Source organism: Aspergillus nomiae (assembly GCF_001204775.2).
Source record: "Aspergillus nomiae NRRL 13137 chromosome Unknown contig00241, whole genome shotgun sequence".
Classification (NCBI taxonomy): domain Eukaryota; kingdom Fungi; phylum Ascomycota; class Eurotiomycetes; order Eurotiales; family Aspergillaceae; genus Aspergillus; species Aspergillus nomiae.
In genome coordinates this window covers 27,995-48,574 of record NW_015378296.1, presented here as the reverse complement: position 1 = coordinate 48,574, position 20,580 = coordinate 27,995, and the positions used below count along the sequence as shown (strand labels likewise).

Here is a 20,580-nt window from a genome sequence, read left to right as displayed (position 1 = left end):
CTCGACCCGCCACAGCGCGCTGCAAGGCTCGCCCGCATCACCTTCCGCACCGCCGACGAAGCCAAACGCGCCGTCGCCCGCTACAACAACTCCGTCTTCCTCAACGCCAAGATTAGAGTCAAGATCGACCGCGCCGTGCCCTTCGCCGCATCCTACGCCCTGACTCCCCCATCCACGGTCCCTGTCACCATCGTCTCTTCTGCTCCTCCCACCACCACCTACACCCCCGAGCACACCCCCACAACCGATGAACCACCCAAGCCAGAGCCCACCCCCGAAGAACCCCCTCAGACGAAATCTCGGCCGGGGCCACTAGTCGTGAATGGATCCGGGATTGGTCGCAAGGAGATCACTACTTGATGTTGATCCTATCTCGTTGCAGATCGTCGCTTTTACTTTCCCTTCTTGATCTTTTTTTTACTGTGTGGGTTGGGCCTGCTTGCTATATATCGCGTTGGTAATCGTGCTAGCCATCAAACGGACGGGACGGGGGGCTGGCGGATCGGTGTAGGGTTCAGGGTCAGGGTTATGGAGGTTTTATATATCATTCCATTTTTACTAGGGTACTAGTTTTACACGTGAAAAGTTGGGCTGGGATATTAGTAGGGTTTGGTTTTGCATAGTGAGTACTAACTATTTTGAAACTTTTTTTTTTTTTTCGTCCGTTTTGCTTATGTTGAGGGCGTTGTTGGGGGGATGGTTTGAGGATGGTTAGAGATAGAGGACTATATTTATATTCACTTAATTGGTTATTATTGTTGTTTTTGTCCATGTGGTCAGTATGTAATGCTTTGATATATTCTAGTTCAGTAATCTATATTTAGTCCGAGTCAGTCCCTCCCTTGCTGCCTGGTGCTTATATTAGATATATGTTTGTATATTGAGTGGGGAACTCGCAGGATATGATAATAAATGCCATCGTCATTCATAACTCATCTAACAGCTAATACAAATTCTCTCTTTATCATACTATCATACTGTCATAATACAAGGCCACCTTCATAAGGCATGAAAATTAGAAAGATGAGAAAAAGAAATGGGGGGAAAAAAAGAGAAAAATAGTAAAGAAAAAGAAGAATAGATCAGAAAAAAAAGAAAGGAAAAAACAGGGAAAAAATAACGCCATTACCGTGGCCCTGGAAACAGGCTATTAATGTTTCTTTCTCCTCTGGACCAAGAGCGCAAAATACCGAATAGGAAATTCATAAATAATACACGTAAGAAAGGTCTTCGCTGACGCCACGCTCATGTAGAAGAAATCAATCTACTTGGCATGGTCGATCAGTTCGGCGTAGAGTGGTTCGGGGATCTTCCGGACGATCAGGACGGTTAAGGCGATGATTTCTTTGGCGTCGAGGGGTGGGAACGATCGGAGAATCTTGTTTGGACTGGAATGATATGTCAGATGGGGGTGGATTTGGGTGGCAATGTGTGATGGGTCTGGATTTTGGGGGAGGTTTCTTGTTTTGGTTTTTTTTTCCCTTTTATTGTTTTATTGTTTTGCTTTTTCTTCTCTCTCTGTCTTTTTCTGTTCTTTGGGTTGCTAGGCTGGGACGTGACGTACCTTGGGCTCTCGAGAATGGTATCTCTCATTCGGATGAGTTGGGCAACAATGCATAGGATGTTTAGGTGTGGCCCGTACGCGAATAGGAAGTCCCAGAGATGGAGGACCTCAGGCAAAGGTGGTGTACAGGCGCACATGGTTAACACGGAAGGGAACGCGTAGAGTTCGGCCTGCATACCCTTTGAGAAGAGGTATGAGGCGAGCTTGGGCTCAACGATCTCAAGGCACCGGTCCACTAGACGGAGACCGCGATGGACCCCGTCCATGGCGCCGCGGATATAGCCCGGACATTCGCGGGTGACGAACGAATGGAACAAGGCGAAGGCCTCCACTTCACTGCGCGCGGCGTAGAGGAACGGGGCACAGAGGACGTTCATGCCCTGTACGTAGATCGCCGAGTCGCTAGTGATGGTGCTGCTGCGGCTGGTGCTCGGTGTGGTCAATTCGGGGCTCGATTCCTCCTCTGCGATGCTAGGGGGTGTGTTGATGAGAAGCTCCATCTCTCGTCGACGGGTCATGGACGAACGAGATTTTCTGGCCTTGTTCTTGTTCTTTGCGTCGTGAATCTTCCATGCTACTGCGTTGAGGAGTCGGATTAAGCTTGCTTCTGTAACACGGCGTTTGAATAAGGGGTCGGTGGCTAGCGTGCGGAAGGTGTCATTGCGGATTTTAGTATACGCTGGCGAGCGGCCGCGGTGGATGAGAGAGAGATATTCGTCTGTCGGAACAGGGGGGATATCCAAAAGTGATAGCCATAGGTACACTCGATATGATGACTGGATTTAGGGTTAGGAGCTGTTCTATAGCTCAGGGCGAGAGAAAACATACCATGCCGTCCGCATCCGCTTCTACTCTCGTGGACAAAATCAAGTATCTCAGCTCTTGTAGTCCCTCGCGGACATTTCCCTGCTGTGGTCCATCTCGTAACAACGTCTCCAGGACCGATCTCTTGATGCCAAAACCTGAGCCCGTTTTCCTTCCCGGTCGTCGCTGGGTCCCAATAGCAGGAGGCTCGCGGGTTGAGGCGTCGCTATTCGATCGGGCTCGACGATGCGTGCGCAGGCGCAGCGGCGACTCTAGTTGAGCTGGCTGAGAAAGCTCCTCTGGCCCAGCGGACGACCGGGCGCTTGAGGGTTGGGAGAGCTGAGAGGACGAGAGAAGTTGATGGGATTGAATCTTGCGCAGACTTCGCATCGTTCGCGGCGATGGCGAACTGGCCAAAGCGGCAAGGTTGAGTTGGGCCTGAGTGGGTTGGGAGGCCATGTTGGGTTGCGGTTGGTCTTGTCGTTTTGTCGGGTCGGCGAAATTCATAGCTTGTCGCAGGTACTATGTAAGCATCTTTATTGCTTTGGTCCTTGGGGTTTGACGAAGACTGAGGAACCAAGTCAAAACGGACCAGGGGGAGGGTCCATGAATAAAACCCCCTATGAGATTTTACTAGAATAGTAATTTAGATCTTTTTTTTTTTCTTTTCTTTTTCCTTTTTGACGGGGGCAAGGTGGAATGCGGGGACACGCGACGCGCTGCAAGCAATAATTTAAACTGAATAGAATTATTTTATTAAGTGACTTTTTGCCGGAGTTTGGTTCAGTTGCTATGGTGTTTGATGTGGACCTTCACTACTAGTAAATAGTCCCGCAACTATATACACACCACCGCGACCTGACTCGTCCAACCCATGGAAACAAAAAAAGAAAAAAAATACATAATAATAGTAAAATAAAATAAATAGAAAAGAAACCAGGGACCTAAAATAATTCCATATCCCACTCTCTCGTCATCAAACAGGATCATATTAATTTGCCACTCTGAGACGTCTCATGTAGCACCGTCGCATCATATCCAGGGTCGTCCCACCTAAAAAAGCACTAGAAATAGATGGATACATGAGGAATAAAGCTTCCAGAGCTGTATGTAAACAATAGTCATCAAGTCCGAGAACGCCAGAACCCGGTCATTGAACGGTAAATCCAAGCGTCAAGCTTCCTGCCGTCCATTTGCTTGTCCATTCTGGGTCCCTCCCAGGACCCCATCCACAAATTCCGGGTATCTAAATACCTCCCCTCGCTTTCCTCCTCCAGGACCCTTACTGCTCTTGGCTCCAAAAGCCCTGCGCCCGGTAAACCCATTCAGAACTTCGTTGATCTCTCGTTCGGTGAGCGGAAGCTCTCCCTCGTCCGGAGTCGTGTGTAAAAGAGCGTCGCGAAGTTCCCCCACGTTGATCTGGCCGCTATCGTCCTCATCAAAAGCGGCCAACGCATTCACTAGTTCTTGGCGCGACGACAACGGCGCGAGTAGACCGGACAAGATGTTCAAGAATGTAGGGAAGTTGATAGTTTCAGGGCTCCCCGGGGGGAAGAAGTCGGATAACATAGACGGATCTTGACCTATTCACCACCGTAAGCTTTGTGTCTCCCTATATGGTTATCCATTTCTGGAGAAGGGCTCCTCCACAACCTACCAACATTCACAAGCACATCTGCGACATCGTCCTTGTTCACCGATCCATCATTATCCCGGTCGAGAACCTGAAAAGCCTCTCTGATTTCTCGGAGTTGCGCCGGCGCTAGTTTAGAAGCTGCATCTGACGATCCCGCCGTCATGCCCATCGACCGGACACCCATCCTCGGTGACCGATCCGGTGAATTGGCCCCCCTGGTTGGCGATGCAGATGGGGACTCTCTTGAAAATCGGGGTTGGGGGATTCGTTCTCGACTAGTTGGCGAAGCATCTTCGTGCTCAATGGTATATGACTGATTCAGTTTGCTTGGAGACACTACCGGGGTGTATCCTCGGCTTGGTGAACTCCCTGGTGTGATCCCTGTGGGCGGAGAGTTCGGCGTAGAGGGACGACGAAAAGGAGAAGCACGAGGAGAGCTGAAGGATAACGGCGACGGTTTAAAGGGCGTATTTGAGGTGACCTAGGCGCAACATTGGTGAGCTTGGCAATGGGGGAATTGTGGGGGAGAAAACACATTATGCGTACCATGATGCAGGTACCCCGGGGTGGATGATTAGCGTTGTTTGCAAAAGATATGTACTATGTATGGAATGCAACAGCCAGTAGTGCTGAGAAAAGTACAGGCGCGGGGGAGTACTTTAACGGTTGGTGGCGGCGTAATTTGATATCGACGATAACTAGAATGCTAAATACCTTTCCAAGAAGAGCAAAGCACCCCAAAACAAGCCGAAAGCAAACAAATACTTCGGCATCACGTCGGCCCGGCAAAGCAATGGGCACGTGCGCGGAGCTTAATCCGGAGTAGAAGCAGCATGGAGGCATTCCTGGAAAATTCATGAGTTGAGTACGAGTCAGTTTTGACAGTTTCGGCTGCAATTGACATGCAACCGTCATGACCGTCCCTTCTGCCCGCAATTGAGTCTACCGATCATGGCGATTGTGGTGTTTCCGTGGAATTTCCCCGCTGTGGATCTCCAAATCTAAGGCTTCTTTTCATCCAAACTCCCCCTTTCCCACCCCTGAATCGGACGAATTACATGGTCGATCAGTCAACTAATCCTCCGACGGGATCTTTTCAGCGTGGCGAAAGTAGCCTTACTTGACCATGACAGCTTGAACTTCCGAGTCGCAGAGGGTCTCTTGGGAGGAATCGATCTAGTCGTTGATCAATTAATTCCAAGGAGCATGCGGTTATTCCTTTGTTGCTCGTCTCCATTGTCCCCCAAACATCCCGTTAATTCGCCCGCGATCGAATCCGAAACATTCCTCCCATTTTCTTGCCTCCTGAAAGGAAAATGAGTCTCACACTCCCTCATCGACCATCCGATGACGCTGCTCGTTCGCTTCCGACGTCCAGCTCTTCCAAAAGTAATGGTGTACCCCGGTTATCTCCCTCCCCGTCCTTCGTTCACAACCGCTCCGTGAGCAACTCCGCTACCTCCGTGCGTGGTTATGAGCCGAACCTCGCTGCTCCCCCGGCCTATAGGCAGCGAAAATGTAAATCGCAATATCCTCGTGACTCGTCAGAGCGCCATGTCGAGTACATCCTCGTTGCCTCCTTCCACATTGACCGGGGCCCCATCATGGAACATCAGTATCCCGCCGCGATCAGCGGGGACGAAAGCATGCTGGCCGAGCTGATGCTTCCGGATCAAACTCATGTCCGAAGCCAGGACTGGACAATCTTTTTCTTGCACAAGGACTCCAGTGCCGACCAGGACGATGACGACTCGTTGGGGGCAAAGAAGAAGAAAAAGAAGTCCAGAGCATCGCATGGGGGCGACGGGGCCGGCGGCAGTGAAGAGGATCAAGATGAGTCTGGCAAGGAAGAGGAGAGCAGTGATGATGAGGATGAGGGTGGCGAGGGACCACCATTGATGTATGTTCTGAATCTTGTAAATACAAAGCAAGACCATACAGTCAAAAGGTATGTTTCTTGGTCCTTTCTCGGCGCGCAACACGACTAAACGGATCACAGAGGTGCGGTTGTAAAAGCGATGGCTATATGTACACGCCACTCATTCCTCCATATCTATAAAGTAGGCCACCGTCCGACAAGACGCCGGATGATGTGAACTAACGTGGCAATAGCCCTTACTTCTTCTAGCCCTTGAAGACTATTTCAAGAACCCTTATCTGGAAACGCTAGCCTCGTTATACAATGCTTTGAATGCCATGGACCTTTCTCTACTCCCCAAGCTGTCCCTTTTAGAGCGACAGATATTGCAGGCTAGCAACTGCAAGGATATGTTTATTGAAAAGTTCGAGCAGATGATCCGTCAGCGAATTATGGAGGAGGGAGAGTCATCCGACCCGGACTCACCGACTTCGCCCAAAAAGCAGGCCTCCAAGTACACGCTTCCTCGAGATACTCATGAGTTTGAGTCCAGGATCGTTTATAATGATATCCCTATTCCGGTCAAGGTACCCACGGTGATCTGGCCTGAGGTCGTGGGAGATTTCTCTCTCATCAAGCTCATCCAAACCTTCTCAGGCCCTCATAGTGCCTCCCCTCAGCCCTTCCCAATCCACCCTCACCTTACCACCAGCGGTCCCTATACTCATCCCATCATTATTCTGGTCAATGCGATGTTAACCCAAAAACGGGTGGTGTTTCTGGGCCATAATCGCCCTTCGGGAGAGGTTGCGGAGGCGGTACTTGCTGCTTGCGCACTTGCGTCCGGTGGGATACTGCGTGGATTCACCAGGCATGCGTTCCCTTACACTGATTTGACCAAAATTGATGATCTCCTCAAGGTTCCCGGCTTCATTGCCGGTGTGACCAATCCCACGTTCGCCAACCACCCCGAGTGGTGGGATGTGCTCTGCGATCTCCCTACGGGCAGAATCAAAATCAGTAGTCATGTTGAGCCGGCACCGATCACCGAAGGACTCTTGTATTTTCAGCAGCAAGGACTGAACCATCTCCATGCCTCGAACTTGAACTCCGACCCTACCGGAGACAATCTATTTATGGAAGACGTTCAGCGCAGCATCACCAACCGCTATGGTGAAAATGCCATCCGAGCCAAATGGCGTGCCTACATCTTGAAGTTCGCACGCGTTGCTTCCGCCTTTGAGGAAACCGTCTACGGCGCCTCAAATCTCTATATCATCGGCCCCAATGAAGAGCTGTCCCCGGAAAGCCCCAGCGGGGTTCAGGCGGACCCCTTGGACCCTACGACACTCCGAGGACATGGCCACGTCTGGCCCGACGAGATATCGAAACAACGCGAACTGATGGCATCGGTCTCCCGAATTGAAGGATGGCGAACAACACGCTCGTATTACTCCTTCATCCAAGATATCGCGGCCATATATTATCCTACGCGACCGATCATAAAACCAGACCTTCATCACCACCATGAACGACTCCGTACCCTAAAATTATCTTCGCCTGAAGCGGGAGCAATTTACATCGCCTTTGCTTATGCCGTCAAAGACTACGCTGGCATTTGCCAGCTCCTAACGGTCACACCGGAAAACCAAGCCGGCCTCTTCTACCTAAGCATGGGACTCTTCCACCCTGATCAGACGGTCCGCGAGGCGACAGTAGACCTCTTGGAGCGGATCAGCAAACACCCTGCTGGCCAACACTTTTGGAATCAACTGAACCGGTTTGCAAAACTGGCCTTTTTCCGAGTAAAGCGTGAGCGAGACGCTGCCTCGCAGAGCCCCATCTCAGGTCCGGAAATGGGAGCCCCCCGAAGTCTAGTTGGGGTGGCAATGGGCGACGGGCTACGGTGAGACGCGTTGGCTATCATGCCTCACCCTGTCTCCCCAGTCCCTTCTATGCCTCTTTTGGATCGTTTCGCTTGACCATTTATACCCAAGATACCATAAAATCTACCAGGATACATACATTATGATTATGACAGTTCTATAGCCTCTACTTCTTGTCGTTTATTGGATATGTTTTCTTCGTTTGTTTTGGATATACCTCTTGACGAGCCCCAAGGCACATATTAGAACTTGACGAAGGGTTAGGATGATATTTGATGTCTTACGTTTGATTTCGTGTCGATATTGATACATAAATATTACACCTTCAAGTCATACGGTTGCGCACACCTGTCAAATGTAGGCTGAGGAAATGATATGTAAGGATTGTAAGAAACCGATTAAATACAGGTATAAACATTAAAGAGATAGTATCTAACCAAGCGGGAATAAAAAGAAAGAAGCAACCGCTGTCATAACCCATAACCGTGACCTGAACGCGAGTCCGAAGCCGAAGAAGAACGAGGAAATATACAATTCTACAGCTCAAAAGATCGAATAAGGAGCGACCCCCGGGGGAACTTAACTAAATCAACCCCCAAAGACTTGCCACAATACTCACGCCAACCACGCACGCCGTTAGAACCCCATCGGGACGACGCACCGCCCACGAAGCCGCCGAAGACTCCCCATCCGCTGCAACCGTGATATTCGCATTCGCAAAGTGCACCCCGCACTTGGAGTTGATCCCCCTGGCCGAGGGGAGATACGAGCGGGCGAGCGGCTGGCCACTTTTCTGGGCCCATTCGCCGAAGATGTCCATGGAGGCCTGGACGCATTCGTTGCAGGTGGGGTAAGGGGCGTTGGTGATTGCGCTGCCGTAGGGGATGAAGTAGACGTCGTAGTCGGAGGGGTTGGAGCTGTTTGTGGCGGCGTCGACGAAGCAGTAGTCGCCTGTGCTGGGGTTCTTGAGACACGAGGCGCGGTACATGGGCTCGTAGATGATCATGTCGGTGTAGGCGTTTGTCACGACCGGGTTGCCCAGCTCGTAGTCCTTGCCGCAGGCGTCGGATTTGGTGATGCGCGACGCGAGGTCGGTCATGATGGACGAGCACTGGTCCATGTCGGCGGCGCAGGCCAGGTCCAGGACGTGCGAGGTGGCCGGCGCGGATTTGAGCGTCTGGAAGAACGAGCTGGAGTCCCGCAGGAGCATCGAGATGGGGTAGCATTTGGCGAATTTGGAGTCCGACAGGAACTGCTTGAAGAATTTCGGGCAGCTTTCGGACGTGAAGTTCGTCGAGAGATTGCTGTCGAATGGCGTCGGCGTATCGCTGCTGCTGCTGCTGCTTGTCGATCTTTGGAATAGTGCTGGTTGTGCATTGTCGTTGGTCTGCTCGTTCTCTTCGGGTGATAGGAGGATGGGCGGGTGCGCTGCTGCGTCGTCTTCAGAGCTGCTGTCTAGCTGGACGGGTTCCCATGCCGCACGTTCCTCGAGTGGAGAATGAGATACATCTTGAAGATCGTCGGTGACGATCTCTCCGCTAACGGGGAGGTCGAGCGCGGTGGTGGAATCTAGATCTGTCCGGACGACGGCGGATGGGATCACGGACGCGACAACGGATGGGACCGCAATGACGGTCAGTAGTAATTGGCGAAGGCTGGGCATTTGAGTCCGTCGGCGAGGACGCATGTTGCTGATCTGCATAGTTCGGCTTTCCGGCGCTCGGACAGTGGCATGCAATCGGAATTTCATTGCGATGGCAGAGGTTGTAAACGAATGGCTTGCCACAAAAGGGCATGTAAAGGAGTGTCGGTAAGAAACAAAAAAGAGAGACGAAAGGTGGGATTAATTTTATGAAAGGAGCATGGTAAGAACGATCACCACGGTACCTGGCCACTCATCTGGTGGTTGGGAGCGAGAAGGCCAAGCAGTGGCAGTGGTGTTGTAGAGAAGATGAGGTTCAACGAGAGAACTATCATGTAAAAAATCCACTCGTGCTCCAGCCCCCCAGACTTATAATTAATTACGGTTATTAAAAACAACAGCGACCTGACAGGTAAAAAGTGCCGGCCAGGAGAAAAGGGGAATTACAAGAATAAAGGCCTTGGAAAAGAATGGTTCTGGGCCCGACACTAGACGGGGATTTATTCTTAGTAGCTGACGGCTCTTATCATTGGTGCTCCGCCGTGCCCTATTAAGTTTACATTAGGTACAGGAACGAAAAAAATTAAGTAGGGGAAAAAATTGGGAAGAAGAAAGAAACGAAAATAGAAATAGAAATCGAGAAAAAGAGTCAAAAGAGAACCAAAAATCAGAGAAGGATAACGCAATGCCTCCATTCCTTCTATTTGAGTGGTCTTGGATCATGTCAGGGTTAGTCAAGTCACGGTATGTTCTGTGCCTTGCTTGCCTGATTCTAGACGTGCCATGGGAAAAAGAAAAAAAAAGGCCATCCTTGCAGGAGGTGCCAAGTTGCTAACCCATTCATATTTGGACAACAACCACAACCACGGACGCATTTCGTTCTCCGTCTGTGCCGTTCTCCACCAAATACACTCCGGGCACGGTGCAGTTCCCATCCCTGTCCTATCAGCCACCGGATTGGCATCTCTATACATCGTCGTTCCTTTGTTTCCCCTGGACCAAAACTGTCGTGATCCACAGCTCATTCAACTCGAATTAGAAAAGAGCCTCCATTGGGCGGTTGCCCAATGCATCCATGGCAGCAGAGCAAAATTTTGGTCGGGTCCGGTCCGGTATCCGATCGATTAGGAGAACCAGAGCGCTTAGCCCACTCAAGAGTCAATCCATGCTCGGTTACATGGCCATCTCCACGTTGATCAAACAGACCACAGCAGGAGGTGAATCCACACTTCTATGCTATCCCGTGCGAGGTCCCGTGAATGCCGGTCGGTGTACCAGTCCACGAGACTCAACCGAGTGAGTGTGGAGAAGAGCGGATACCAGATCGCGCGGAACAGCAGCATGCGAAACAACCAGCTACTCGGTTGCGATGATTCGGCCCAGAGGTCCGTTTTAGGATACCCTCAACTGTATTTGGATGGGGTTGTTTATATACAGTTCCGATTGGCACAGTTACGGCGAATTTTATGCTGACCGATACGATTTTTTGCTTCGGAAAATCCAGCTTCTGAAGCTTCACAAAATATACGACCACATTAGAAAACCCCGTGGCCGCGCTCCACGGAAATTGCCATACGCATCTCGTTTCCTACGGCGAAGGTCGCTGCACAACAGGCCATCGTTGTCACAGCGGGGCGGAACATCCCAAGGAAAGGAGTTCCCCAACAGAGGAAAACGTGGATTAGGTAAGAGCAAAGAGCTTAGGGGTACTGTTTGTTTCAGCTTCCTCCTTATGACTGCAGCTACCCACCTCTCCATCTAGCTCAGAGTTCTTTTCATTCAAGACATACGGCTATCGACCCCGTTCCCCTCACAATGAAGGAGCTCAGAGACATACCCCCTTTTCAGTACATTTTCAATATCTGCTACACCCGCTTCCTTCGAAGCCGCCCACCGTTCAAACCAGATCCTACCATAACCTAACGCATAAGCGAAGGACTGTCTACAACATTCAATTGAATTAAGTGAGCCGAAAGCAGAAGAACAAGGCACCTCTTCAGCAGATGCTTCTCCGGAATAGTCTCGAACAGACCATCTCCTGTGAAGCGGAGGCCAAATGTCGCGTTGCTTCACTAAAGTTGATCGTAGCCTAGGGCCCTACATTTTTTTTCTTTTGAAGATGCCCTTGGATGGCCGCCACGCCCTGTACACAGGATCTGACGGAATTCCAAAAAGTGACGTGAAATTATCCACACCTTGGCTCTCGGTGCTCCAACCAAGTTGAATCAGTGAGCTTATCAGATCTCGCTCCCCTCCAACGCCTCTAGTTCAGCACACGAACTACTGACGGCAAAATGTGGAGGATTGCCAGGCATAGCAACGGGGTTGATGTCACAACCTGTTTTCTTGATTAGCACCGAATCTCACTGAGAGCGTGACTTGAACATGTGAAGCCAAATCTTCTATTCCAAAGACAGCGAAAGGTTAAAGACTACTAACGTCGTCTCTGCGCCAAAGGCTAGTGAAGAAGTAGAACAGATCATTAGGCATAATATGTGTGCCCTAGCTGGCAGCTTATCGTTATGACTTGCTCCTTCTGTATAGAAATCTCGCATATATCTAAACGCAGTGGATCCTGGCGTGCTATATCGAGATTAGCACACGTAAAAGGGCCCTGGTAAACTGCGATATAGATGGGAAGTTGACTCCACTGGCATATAAGATGAAAGTATGGCCTTATCGGGCCGATAAGCATATCGGATGCAGGTCGACAACCGGAGGCATCAGCCAATCAAGGCCCGGGGAATGCATCCCACTTTCTCGATCCGACTGACTAAGAAACTGATGGATATTGACATGGAACGCTGTCTGGCTCTTTACGAATGGCGATTTCCTGTCGTTGAATCCTTTGGTCCTGAGAATCTGTCGGCTACTATTGACGGTCCGTTTCTCTGACTTCAACCGAGCCCTTGGAGTCTTTCATCTCCAATCTTCCATCATGTCCACAGTCTCTCTAGTCCCCGAGACCCGGGTCCTTGCCATTGCAAGCCATGTAAGTCATTTTGTCAAATGCGGTCATGATCCCCATATAAGGTCAGCTTGATTAATCTGGTATGTATAGGTTGTCTATGGGTAAGTATCTCGTCGTTGAGATCTGGAAATCCATCCCTCTCCGGATCACCCCGCAATGGGCCAATGGCTTCCCCGGGGTCCATCTACTTGGGCAGATCATGACTCGATTACTAACATGAGAGGTCAGTTATGTCGGAAACAAAATGGCAACGCTGGTCATGCAACTACTGGGCTGTGATGTTGCCGCGTTGAACACCGTCCATTTCAGTGAGTCATTGCCCACGCTTACCTAGTAGGCCCGAAACTGATGATATTCCAAACAGGCAACCATACTGGCTACAGGCAGTTCAAAGGCACAAGGGCAACCGCTGAGCAGATTACTGAACTCTATGAGGGCCTATGCCAGAGCCACCTAACAGACTTCGACGTCATGCTGTCCGGCTATGCGCCCAGCGCCGCAGCCGTCGAGGCTGTAGGAGCCATCGGCATGGACCTGCAGCGCAAGGCTGAAAAGAACCCCGGCTCTTTCTTCTGGGGTAAGCATGATCCACGGTGCACATCTAGCGTCCTCACTAACGGCCCATAGTCCTGGACCCGGTAATGGGCGACCAGGGCCGCCTATACGTTAGCAATGACGTGGTGCCGGCCTATAAGACGATCATCCACCACGCGGACCTGATTCTCCCCAATCAGTTCGAGGCCGAGTGAGTCAAACCACTAGCCCTGTTGTCTCAAAAAATGTGACTCATGCCTCGTAGAACCCTATCCGGAATCAAAATCACCTCCCTCAGCACGCTAGCCGAAGCCATCACCGCCATCCACGCCACCTACAACGTCCCCCACATAATCATCACTTCCGTCGACCTGTCCAGGTTCACCCAATCACCCTCATCGCAGACCACCACCCCACCAGACAGCCTGACCGTCATCGGCTCAACAACCCGCTCCGACGGTCCCCGCGTCTCTTCCGCATCGACGTCCCAGCCCTGGACTGCTACTTCAGCGGCACAGGTGACATGTTCGCTGCGCTCATCGTCGCCCGCCTCCGGGAAGCCGTCTTCGCCGCGGACCCCCAGCTCCGGACGACAAAGTCCTGGGTGTCCCCCGACGAGGTCAAGGCCACGGATCTCCCTCTGCGCGAGCGACCGTCCAGGTTCTGGCGAGCATGCACAGCGTGCTCGAGAAGACGATGGAGGCGCGCGATGCGGAGCTCCGGGCGGCTGATACCCGGGGCGATGAGACGCTTAGTGAAGAGGAGAGGCTGAAGCGGGAGCACCTGCGGAAGAGTAAAGCGGCTGAGGTGAGATTGGTGAGGAACGTGCAGTACCTGCGTGAGCCGACGGTGGTGTTCCAGGCGCAGGAGTGGAGGAAGGAAGATTTACCGGCGGGGAGCCAATAGACCACCGTGCTGTCTATGTAACGTACGATAGATAAGAACTAGATGATAAATATGTACGGCTTAGCATACATACTGCAACCATCCATGAGCTTTGAAAGTCTGATGACCAAATCACATGCTCTATACCGGTCTATAATCCCCAGCACAGCCTCCTCAAACCCAATACAAAATAATAGAGTAATAAAAAAATCCAATTCTTTTCTATATAACCAACGCCAAGTATATGAAACCCACCCCATCCCGAAACCAATCATATCGTCATTAGTTCGTACCAGTGCTTCCAAAGCCACCCGCACCACGCACACTCTCCTCCAACTCCTCCACAACCATAACCTCGGGGGTATAGATCTGTCCCGCAAGTCAGCCACAACAACACCCACATAAATCAAATGAACCCAAAAACCAAAAGTGACGAATGGAAGGAAGTAGAATGAAAAAAATTGAGAAAGAGAAGAGAAAAACATACCCGCTCGATAATAAGCTGAGCAACGCGATCCCCAGCCTTCACGGGGAAATCGACCTCGGAGTGGTTGAACAGGAGAACCTTCACCTCACCGCGGTAGTCGGCATCAATGACTCCAGCACCGGTGTCGATGAAGTGCTTCGCGGCGAGGCCGCTGCGGGGTGCGATGCGGCCGTCTATATGGGTATCATGCATTAGCGAACATCCCCTCTTCAATTCAGTCGTCTCCTTTCCAAGAAACAACAGTCCATACAAGCTCGGGCCTAGAGTAAATGGGAAATAGAGAAGAAGTGAAAAACGTACAGGTCCCCTCTGGCACAGCAATAGCAATACCCGTATCAACCAGCGCCTTTCCCCGAGCCGGGATAACCGTCTCCTTAGCAGCATAGACATCGTATCCGGCTGCGAAGGCGGAGCCGCGAGTCGGGGCGCGGCCACCCTCGTTCAGCTTCTTGATGAGCAGCGGGGGCAGAGGCTGCGAGATAGAGGTGACGGAGGTGTTGTTGGTCATTTTGGACTGGTCTTCGGCGGTGGTGTTGGGCTTGGGGCGCTTGGCGATGGGTGAGGTCGGGAGAGAGGGGGGTTCTCTGGTGGCTGTTTGTTGTTCGGGCGGGGGAGTGGTCTCTTTGGTCATGGTTGTGAGGAGGTTTTTGAGGTGGTGGAGGTGGTTTTGTCGTTGCGGTGTGTGATGGTGGATCATCGATTTGGTGATGCGCGTGTAGACGCGTAGCGCGTTTAATGGGCTTGGCGTTGGAGGCATTGTGTTTGGGTGGTTTGCATTGCTCTGGATTAGCCTAGGCAATCAGGAGGCACTACCTAGGGAAGGGCCACAAATTTGGGGGTGTATGGCTTCTGACGAAAGATACTGTATGTAAACAGGGTCTAGCCAATAGAATACCCCACAACGTGGAAAAGAAGAGTGTAAGTTGAGCTTGGTACGAAATTTTTCACTTGGGGTCAAGCAGCTGTGGAGGTTGCCGAACGCCCCGCAAATGCCAATGAGGTCGTATGGCTGTTTAGCCTCGGTCCGTGGCGGCCATGGGGCTGGACGATTCACAATTGATCTTCCTGCATTTATTGCCGGGCCTCCTGTCTTCAGAATGATCCCGCTAACTACCCTGCGATCTAGGCATCTAGTTCGCAGATAACTATTACTATCCCCGGAAATCAATCCCATTTGTTTTGTTTTTTAATTACTATACTTGTTGGCCATGGCTGGAGCGGTGCGCCAACCAATTGATATCCCGTCGCTGGAGCGGTATCTCAATCAGAATGTACCTGAGATCCAGACACCTTTAGATGTGAAACAGGTAAGCACAGCGGGACCAAATCACGTATGGCTGATGGGCACGATCTAACTCCCCACAGTTCTCGTTCGGACAGTCTAATCCAACTTATCTGCTGACCGGCACCGATGGAAGGCAGTACGTCCTGCGCAAAAAGCCCCCGGGCAAGCTCCTGTCCAAGACCGCGCATAAGGTCGAACGCGAATATAAGGTCATCCACGCACTCGAGCAGACAGACGTCCCCGTACCAAAGGCCTACTGTCTCTGCGTAGATAGCAATGTGATTGGGACCCCGTTTTATATCATGGAGTTCTTGGACGGTCGGCTATTCACCGATCCTGCCATGCCGGGAGTTAGTGCTGAGGAAAGAAACGCATTGTATGTTTAGTCCCCATGCGTCATCTGAGGATGGGCCTCGATTACTAAGAAAAGAACCCTGTAGGTGGAAGGCAGCGGTGCAGACCCTGGCTAAATTCCATCGAGTCGACCCCAAGTCAGTTGGTCTGGAAACATTCGGAAAGCCGTCGGGGTACTATGATCGGCAGATCTCCACCTTCTCGACGGTGTCCAAAGCGCAGTCTCAGGCGGTCGACGTTGAGACCAAGGAGCCAGTGGGGGAACTTCCGCATTTTATGGAGACGGTGCGCTTCTTCTCGAATAAGTCTACTCAGCCGAAGGATCGCGGCACGCTAGTCCATGGCGATTACAAGATCGACAATATGATTTTCCATAAGACTGAGCCCCGCGTCATTGGTATCCTGGACTGGGAGATGGCTACGGTGGGGCATCCCCTATCGGACTTCTGTAACCTCACGAGTCCGTACTATCTGGATGGCACCGACCACTCGACCGACCAGTTCCAACCCGGCCGGATACCTGGATTACCCGCACGTGAAGACTGCGTGCGGTGGTATCGCGAAGTGGGCGGATGGGACCCGACCCCGGACCTCCCCTGGGGAGACGCCTTCTTTGCCTGGAGGCTCTCGATTATCCTTCAAGGAGTCAAAGCTCGCTATGCACTGAGACAGGCCAGCAGTGCCCAAGCGCACGAACATGCCAAAAAGACAACGCCGTTCGCGCTGGCCGCCTGGGAACGGGTCAAGGCCGTCCAGAACACAATGCTTCAAAAAGGCAAACTGTAGCTTTGCTGCTACCCGTCCAATCTCTTCCGACGGCTAGAATGAACCTAATGTGGACCCTGCTCGTAGACCTGTGGCGTGTAGGCCAACGACGTATATGCGATAAGCAAAGGGGAGGAGGGGGTGGCCCATTGGTGCATGACGGCCTGTCGAGTATTCATTCATAGTTTGTGATTTATACCGAAACCCATACGCAAGCAGGATAGTAATGCAAGCTCAGGTAGATGACGAATAGAGTCTGTTCTTCCCATGATGGCAAGCGTAAGCCCCAGCAATTGTCGTCGTAATTGGCAGGGTTTCTACATAATTGAAATTCTTACATTTGGAAGCCTGAGGGTGTCAATGACGAATTGTTTTGACGATCGGAGATTCGGAAGATGACTCGTATATGCGCCAAGGGATTTGATGGTCCAGTGGGCGGTCACCAACGCAATGTCAGCAGTGAGCCGCTTGGACCATGATAATTGGGTGCGGCTCATGTGCTTTGTTTTCCTCGTTGCCTCATGTAAGGGTTAAAAAGGCGGGTAAGAAAAAGAAAAGCAAAAAAAACAAAAAAACATCGGGCAACTCCGGGCTGAGAAAACCGACCATAGGGCAAATACTACCTTCATCACGACATCACATCCTATACCTATACCCAATCTACAGTCTACATGCTAGGAAGTCCAAGTTGACCCTAACTAGTAAGCTTGACAGGCCAACAACAGGTCCTCACGGATAGTTTAATGGGGGAGAGGGGGGTTGACGGCCAAGCGAGGGCTACCTGTCTCTCTCTCTCTCTCGGAGTCTCTCCCTCTCATTCCCTCAGTCTCCATAATCACGGTGGGGTTTGACCCTCCCCTTTCTGCGGCGACCAGGATCAATCTCCTTCATTGGCCCACACCGTTGAATACCATCCCACTTGACAAAAATGCCCCGATCGAGAGATCCCTGCAGACTCATCGTTCAACGGCCGAAACAGCGCCTCACCTACAGGTGACAAACGATGAATGATCAACCCGGTGCTTACCGGAAGCACACCATCCATATGATGTCAATAACAGATCATGTTATGAGCGTCCGGAATGCTTGATAAATTAATTTGCACATTAAACTAAGATGGTTGGGGAAGGGATGTGACCCTGGTAGGTTTTTGGTTGTATCCATTCAGATGAAGATGGGGCCCGGAGCGGGCCGCGTTTGTGCTTGCGAGAAATAAATCAATCGGTGGGATTGAGTGAGACCATTTTTGCCTTTTGCCTTTTCCAGTCAGACTATCACCTTGTCGGTAATACAGGCATCCGATTCCTGTGTCCGTTCAAAACGGAGTATACGGGAGATATCGATTCCCCACCTACCGAGCAGAGGGAACAGGAATGGCAGATTGTCGTAGTTTGTTTGACTCGGATCGAGTTTAGAATTAAACCTTTTTGCCACTAGACTCGATCGTGGCCGTTGGGAGAGGAAAACCAAAAGCAAAAAGAAAATAAAGAGTCTAGGCAGCGTCGAATGTCAAGAGGCTGGAAAGTTGAAAGAGGGGTTTTTTGGCTTCTCGGCCAATTGCCAACATTCAGGCGGAGCATCCATGGGTAAATGTTGGACAGAGAAACCTGACCATGTCCTGCATCCTGCTGATGGATCTGCAATCAGTCAGAGCGAAGTTAGATCTGCGAATGGTTCCAAGATTGGAACCCCATCCATATGATTGATATCCGGAGCAATCACAATGGTAGAGAAAGGACGAAAAGATCGAAAGAAGCCACAGGGAAAAAATAACAACAATCCAACCCAGATAGCCCTAGGAAGATATACTTCACCCGATGGATCCGTTCTTTTATGGAGCTATTCGTATTCGTGGCTTAAGGCTTGTTAATATACTAGCGCTAGAATCCCTCTAGACGAGAATCAGCTACGCCCGCTTGATCGCTAAAAGGCTGATTGTGCACCACCGACGTAGGACCGTCGATGCATAATGACTTCTCTGGTCACTCCAAGCCCATGAATAACTCCTACTGGCAACCTACAGGAAGTAGTGCAATCCCAAGTGGAGACCGGTCCAACGTGGGGCTACATCTCTGGTCCGATCATCTCCTGCAGAGTGACAGGCGTAGCACGAAATTCCCCCCCCTCCTTTTGCTCTTGGGTTTCTCTCTACCTCTCTCTTTCGCTTCTGACCCTCAGTCTAACTATATTTCTGTACAGCCTCACACCGAACACGCGTGATTCTTCAGGACCACGCTAAACTTGCTGCAACAGTGCCCATCCCCATTTCCTATCGGGATCCTGACTGGTCGCAATCAGAATCAAACGGGCCCAGTCTACAGTTGCAGGGTGCTACCAAGTCGTACACTACCTATTAGTGGATTTTCTAGGCACTAAGAATCACAAACCAAGAATAATATCATGGACGGGACCTGATAATAATTATCCGAAAAGATCTCAACCCAACATTCAAAACGATGAGAATGGGCTTTGTGTTGGTCACGGGGGATTCGGGGATTCGTAGGTTAAGCATGAAACCCTCGAGGGTCATGCCCCTTTTTACTCTGTCCTTGGTAGTTCTCGTCCTGGTTCTGATTTTTTTTTTTTTAATTAATTTTATTTTATTTATTTCTTGAATTATTATTTTTCCCCCGACGCACAAAACGCTTTGATCCGGTCGATTCAGGGTTGATGACTAGTTGACCCAGGAGACTAACCTGGAAGGAGTAGTGCTAAAGTTGCGTGGCGGTCAAGCCAGCAAGGGAGTTAACAGCCTTGTCGCCTCAAAACTTAGGCTACGACGGAAGACGCATCGGAGAAATTGTGCTCTTGGAGGATGACTAAGGCAATAGTAGACGGTAGTAACGCACAAGGATCAGGAAAACTAAAATACCATGGACAAGAGAAAAACAAATCATGAGAGAAAAGAAGCCAGAGTAGATACGAGTAGCTGCATGGCGAAGAATGGCCACATCAGCGATGAGGTCAGTCATCGATCTAGCTTTCCAGCTTGACTCACCCCTCCGTCAATCCTCTTCAGATGAACAGCAAGCGAGTGCCCAAGGTTCCATGGCGGTTCGATGCAGAGAACAGTTCAGCCTCCTCGTTTTGGCCGTCGGGTCCCCGCCAATCACCGTGCATTCGCGGAGAGCCTCAAAAGTGTGTTCCGGTCATTTTGGGTTTAGTGCGGTGTGGAACTGCGGCTGGTTCGGCCTCGTGGACGTGCCATGAAGAGAGGGCGATTGCCAGTACCTAAGGAGCCCGAGAGAATTAAAGTGGGAAAAATCAAGAACAGAAAAATGCACGGAGATGGTCAGGTTTACAAATTCCCTCTTTCTGAGTATTCTCCATTTTACTTTTCTCCCATCTGATCTGAATCTTCCATTGTATTGGATCGAGAGAACGATCGTTGATATTCCGTTCAGTACTTTCTCTTCTTCAAGTGGTACGCAGCTTAACCTCTTGTCCATCTTTCTCTGAATTTCCTCCCCTGGTGCTCACCCCCACTTTTTCCTGTTGGCGTGTCTAGAGTCAGCGTCCAGCCCGCCGTCCCCCTCCGGCTGTTTCGACCTATTTCGACTATTTATTTCTTGGAATTCAATTCCGAGGCAGGCACAGAGAGGGGATCGTCTGGATTCTCCTTCCCCCAGAGAGAGACTAAAAGGTTCCGGAGAGTGGACAGATGTTGACAGACTGACATCGCATTGCTGGTGTTTCGCTCGTCGCTTGGTCTCCACCAAAAGGCCCGGGTTCCAGCTCGGCCGGTAGTGGATCTCCTTCAGATTCCTTTTCTCCTCAATGAGCAGAATTCTAGCTGACTCAACTAAGAAACCATCCTGATTGTGTCTAATTTCCCTTTTCTTTTTCTTTTTCTCTTTTTTTTTTTTTTCTTTTCTCATTTTTTAATTCCCTGCGACGACCTTCCCGGGT

The 20,580-nt window shown here is 50.7% G+C and overlaps 7 protein-coding genes across 7 annotated transcripts; 3 read left to right on the top strand and 4 right to left on the bottom strand.

Moving 5' to 3' along the window:
• Positions 1-1,233: 1,233 nt before the first annotated feature.
• On the bottom strand, positions 1,234-2,875 carry ANOM_008128 (mitotic check point protein (Bub2); the record flags this gene model as incomplete). The annotated part of the gene is made up of 3 exons (XM_015553384.1): positions 1,234-1,388; positions 1,565-2,340; positions 2,393-2,875. The coding sequence occupies 3 exons, from the start codon at positions 2,873-2,875 to the stop codon at positions 1,265-1,267; spliced, it is 1,383 nt and encodes a 460-aa protein (XP_015404804.1). The 3' UTR covers positions 1,234-1,264.
• A 666-nt stretch (positions 2,876-3,541) lies between these two features.
• ANOM_008127 (putative calmodulin) lies at positions 3,542-4,485 on the bottom strand (the record flags this gene model as incomplete). Its single annotated transcript, XM_015553383.1, has 2 exons — positions 3,542-3,951; positions 4,026-4,485. Coding segments are annotated over 2 exons (870 nt in total), but the record flags the coding sequence as incomplete, so codon positions are not given.
• Positions 4,486-5,320: 835 nt separating this feature from the next.
• ANOM_008126 (AFI1/MesA family protein) lies at positions 5,321-7,772 on the top strand (the record flags this gene model as incomplete). Its single annotated transcript, XM_015553382.1, has 3 exons — positions 5,321-5,952; positions 6,004-6,064; positions 6,117-7,772. The coding sequence occupies 3 exons, from the start codon at positions 5,321-5,323 to the stop codon at positions 7,770-7,772; spliced, it is 2,349 nt and encodes a 782-aa protein (XP_015404803.1).
• Positions 7,773-8,331: 559 nt separating this feature from the next.
• Positions 8,332-9,498, bottom strand: ANOM_008125 (uncharacterized protein; the record flags this gene model as incomplete). Its single annotated transcript, XM_015553381.1, has 1 exon — positions 8,332-9,498. One exon carries the CDS (start codon positions 9,496-9,498, stop codon positions 8,332-8,334), a length of 1,167 nt encoding a protein of 388 aa, XP_015404797.1.
• A 2,830-nt stretch (positions 9,499-12,328) lies between these two features.
• On the top strand, positions 12,329-13,801 carry ANOM_008124 (pyridoxal kinase; the record flags this gene model as incomplete). The annotated part of the gene is made up of 6 exons (XM_015553380.1): positions 12,329-12,423; positions 12,590-12,669; positions 12,726-12,938; positions 12,989-13,106; positions 13,161-13,420; positions 13,479-13,801. 6 exons carry the CDS (start codon positions 12,329-12,331, stop codon positions 13,799-13,801), a joined length of 1,089 nt encoding a protein of 362 aa, XP_015404796.1.
• A 261-nt stretch (positions 13,802-14,062) lies between these two features.
• Positions 14,063-15,024, bottom strand: ANOM_008123 (putative dUTPase (Dut); the record flags this gene model as incomplete). The annotated part of the gene is made up of 3 exons (XM_015553379.1): positions 14,063-14,149; positions 14,268-14,440; positions 14,568-15,024. The coding sequence occupies 3 exons, from the start codon at positions 15,022-15,024 to the stop codon at positions 14,063-14,065; spliced, it is 717 nt and encodes a 238-aa protein (XP_015404802.1).
• A 451-nt stretch (positions 15,025-15,475) lies between these two features.
• Positions 15,476-16,807, top strand: ANOM_008122 (phosphotransferase family protein; the record flags this gene model as incomplete). Its single annotated transcript, XM_015553378.1, has 3 exons — positions 15,476-15,574; positions 15,633-15,928; positions 15,993-16,807. 3 exons carry the CDS (start codon positions 15,476-15,478, stop codon positions 16,690-16,692), a joined length of 1,095 nt encoding a protein of 364 aa, XP_015404801.1. The 3' UTR covers positions 16,693-16,807.
• Positions 16,808-20,580: the final 3,773 nt, after the last annotated feature.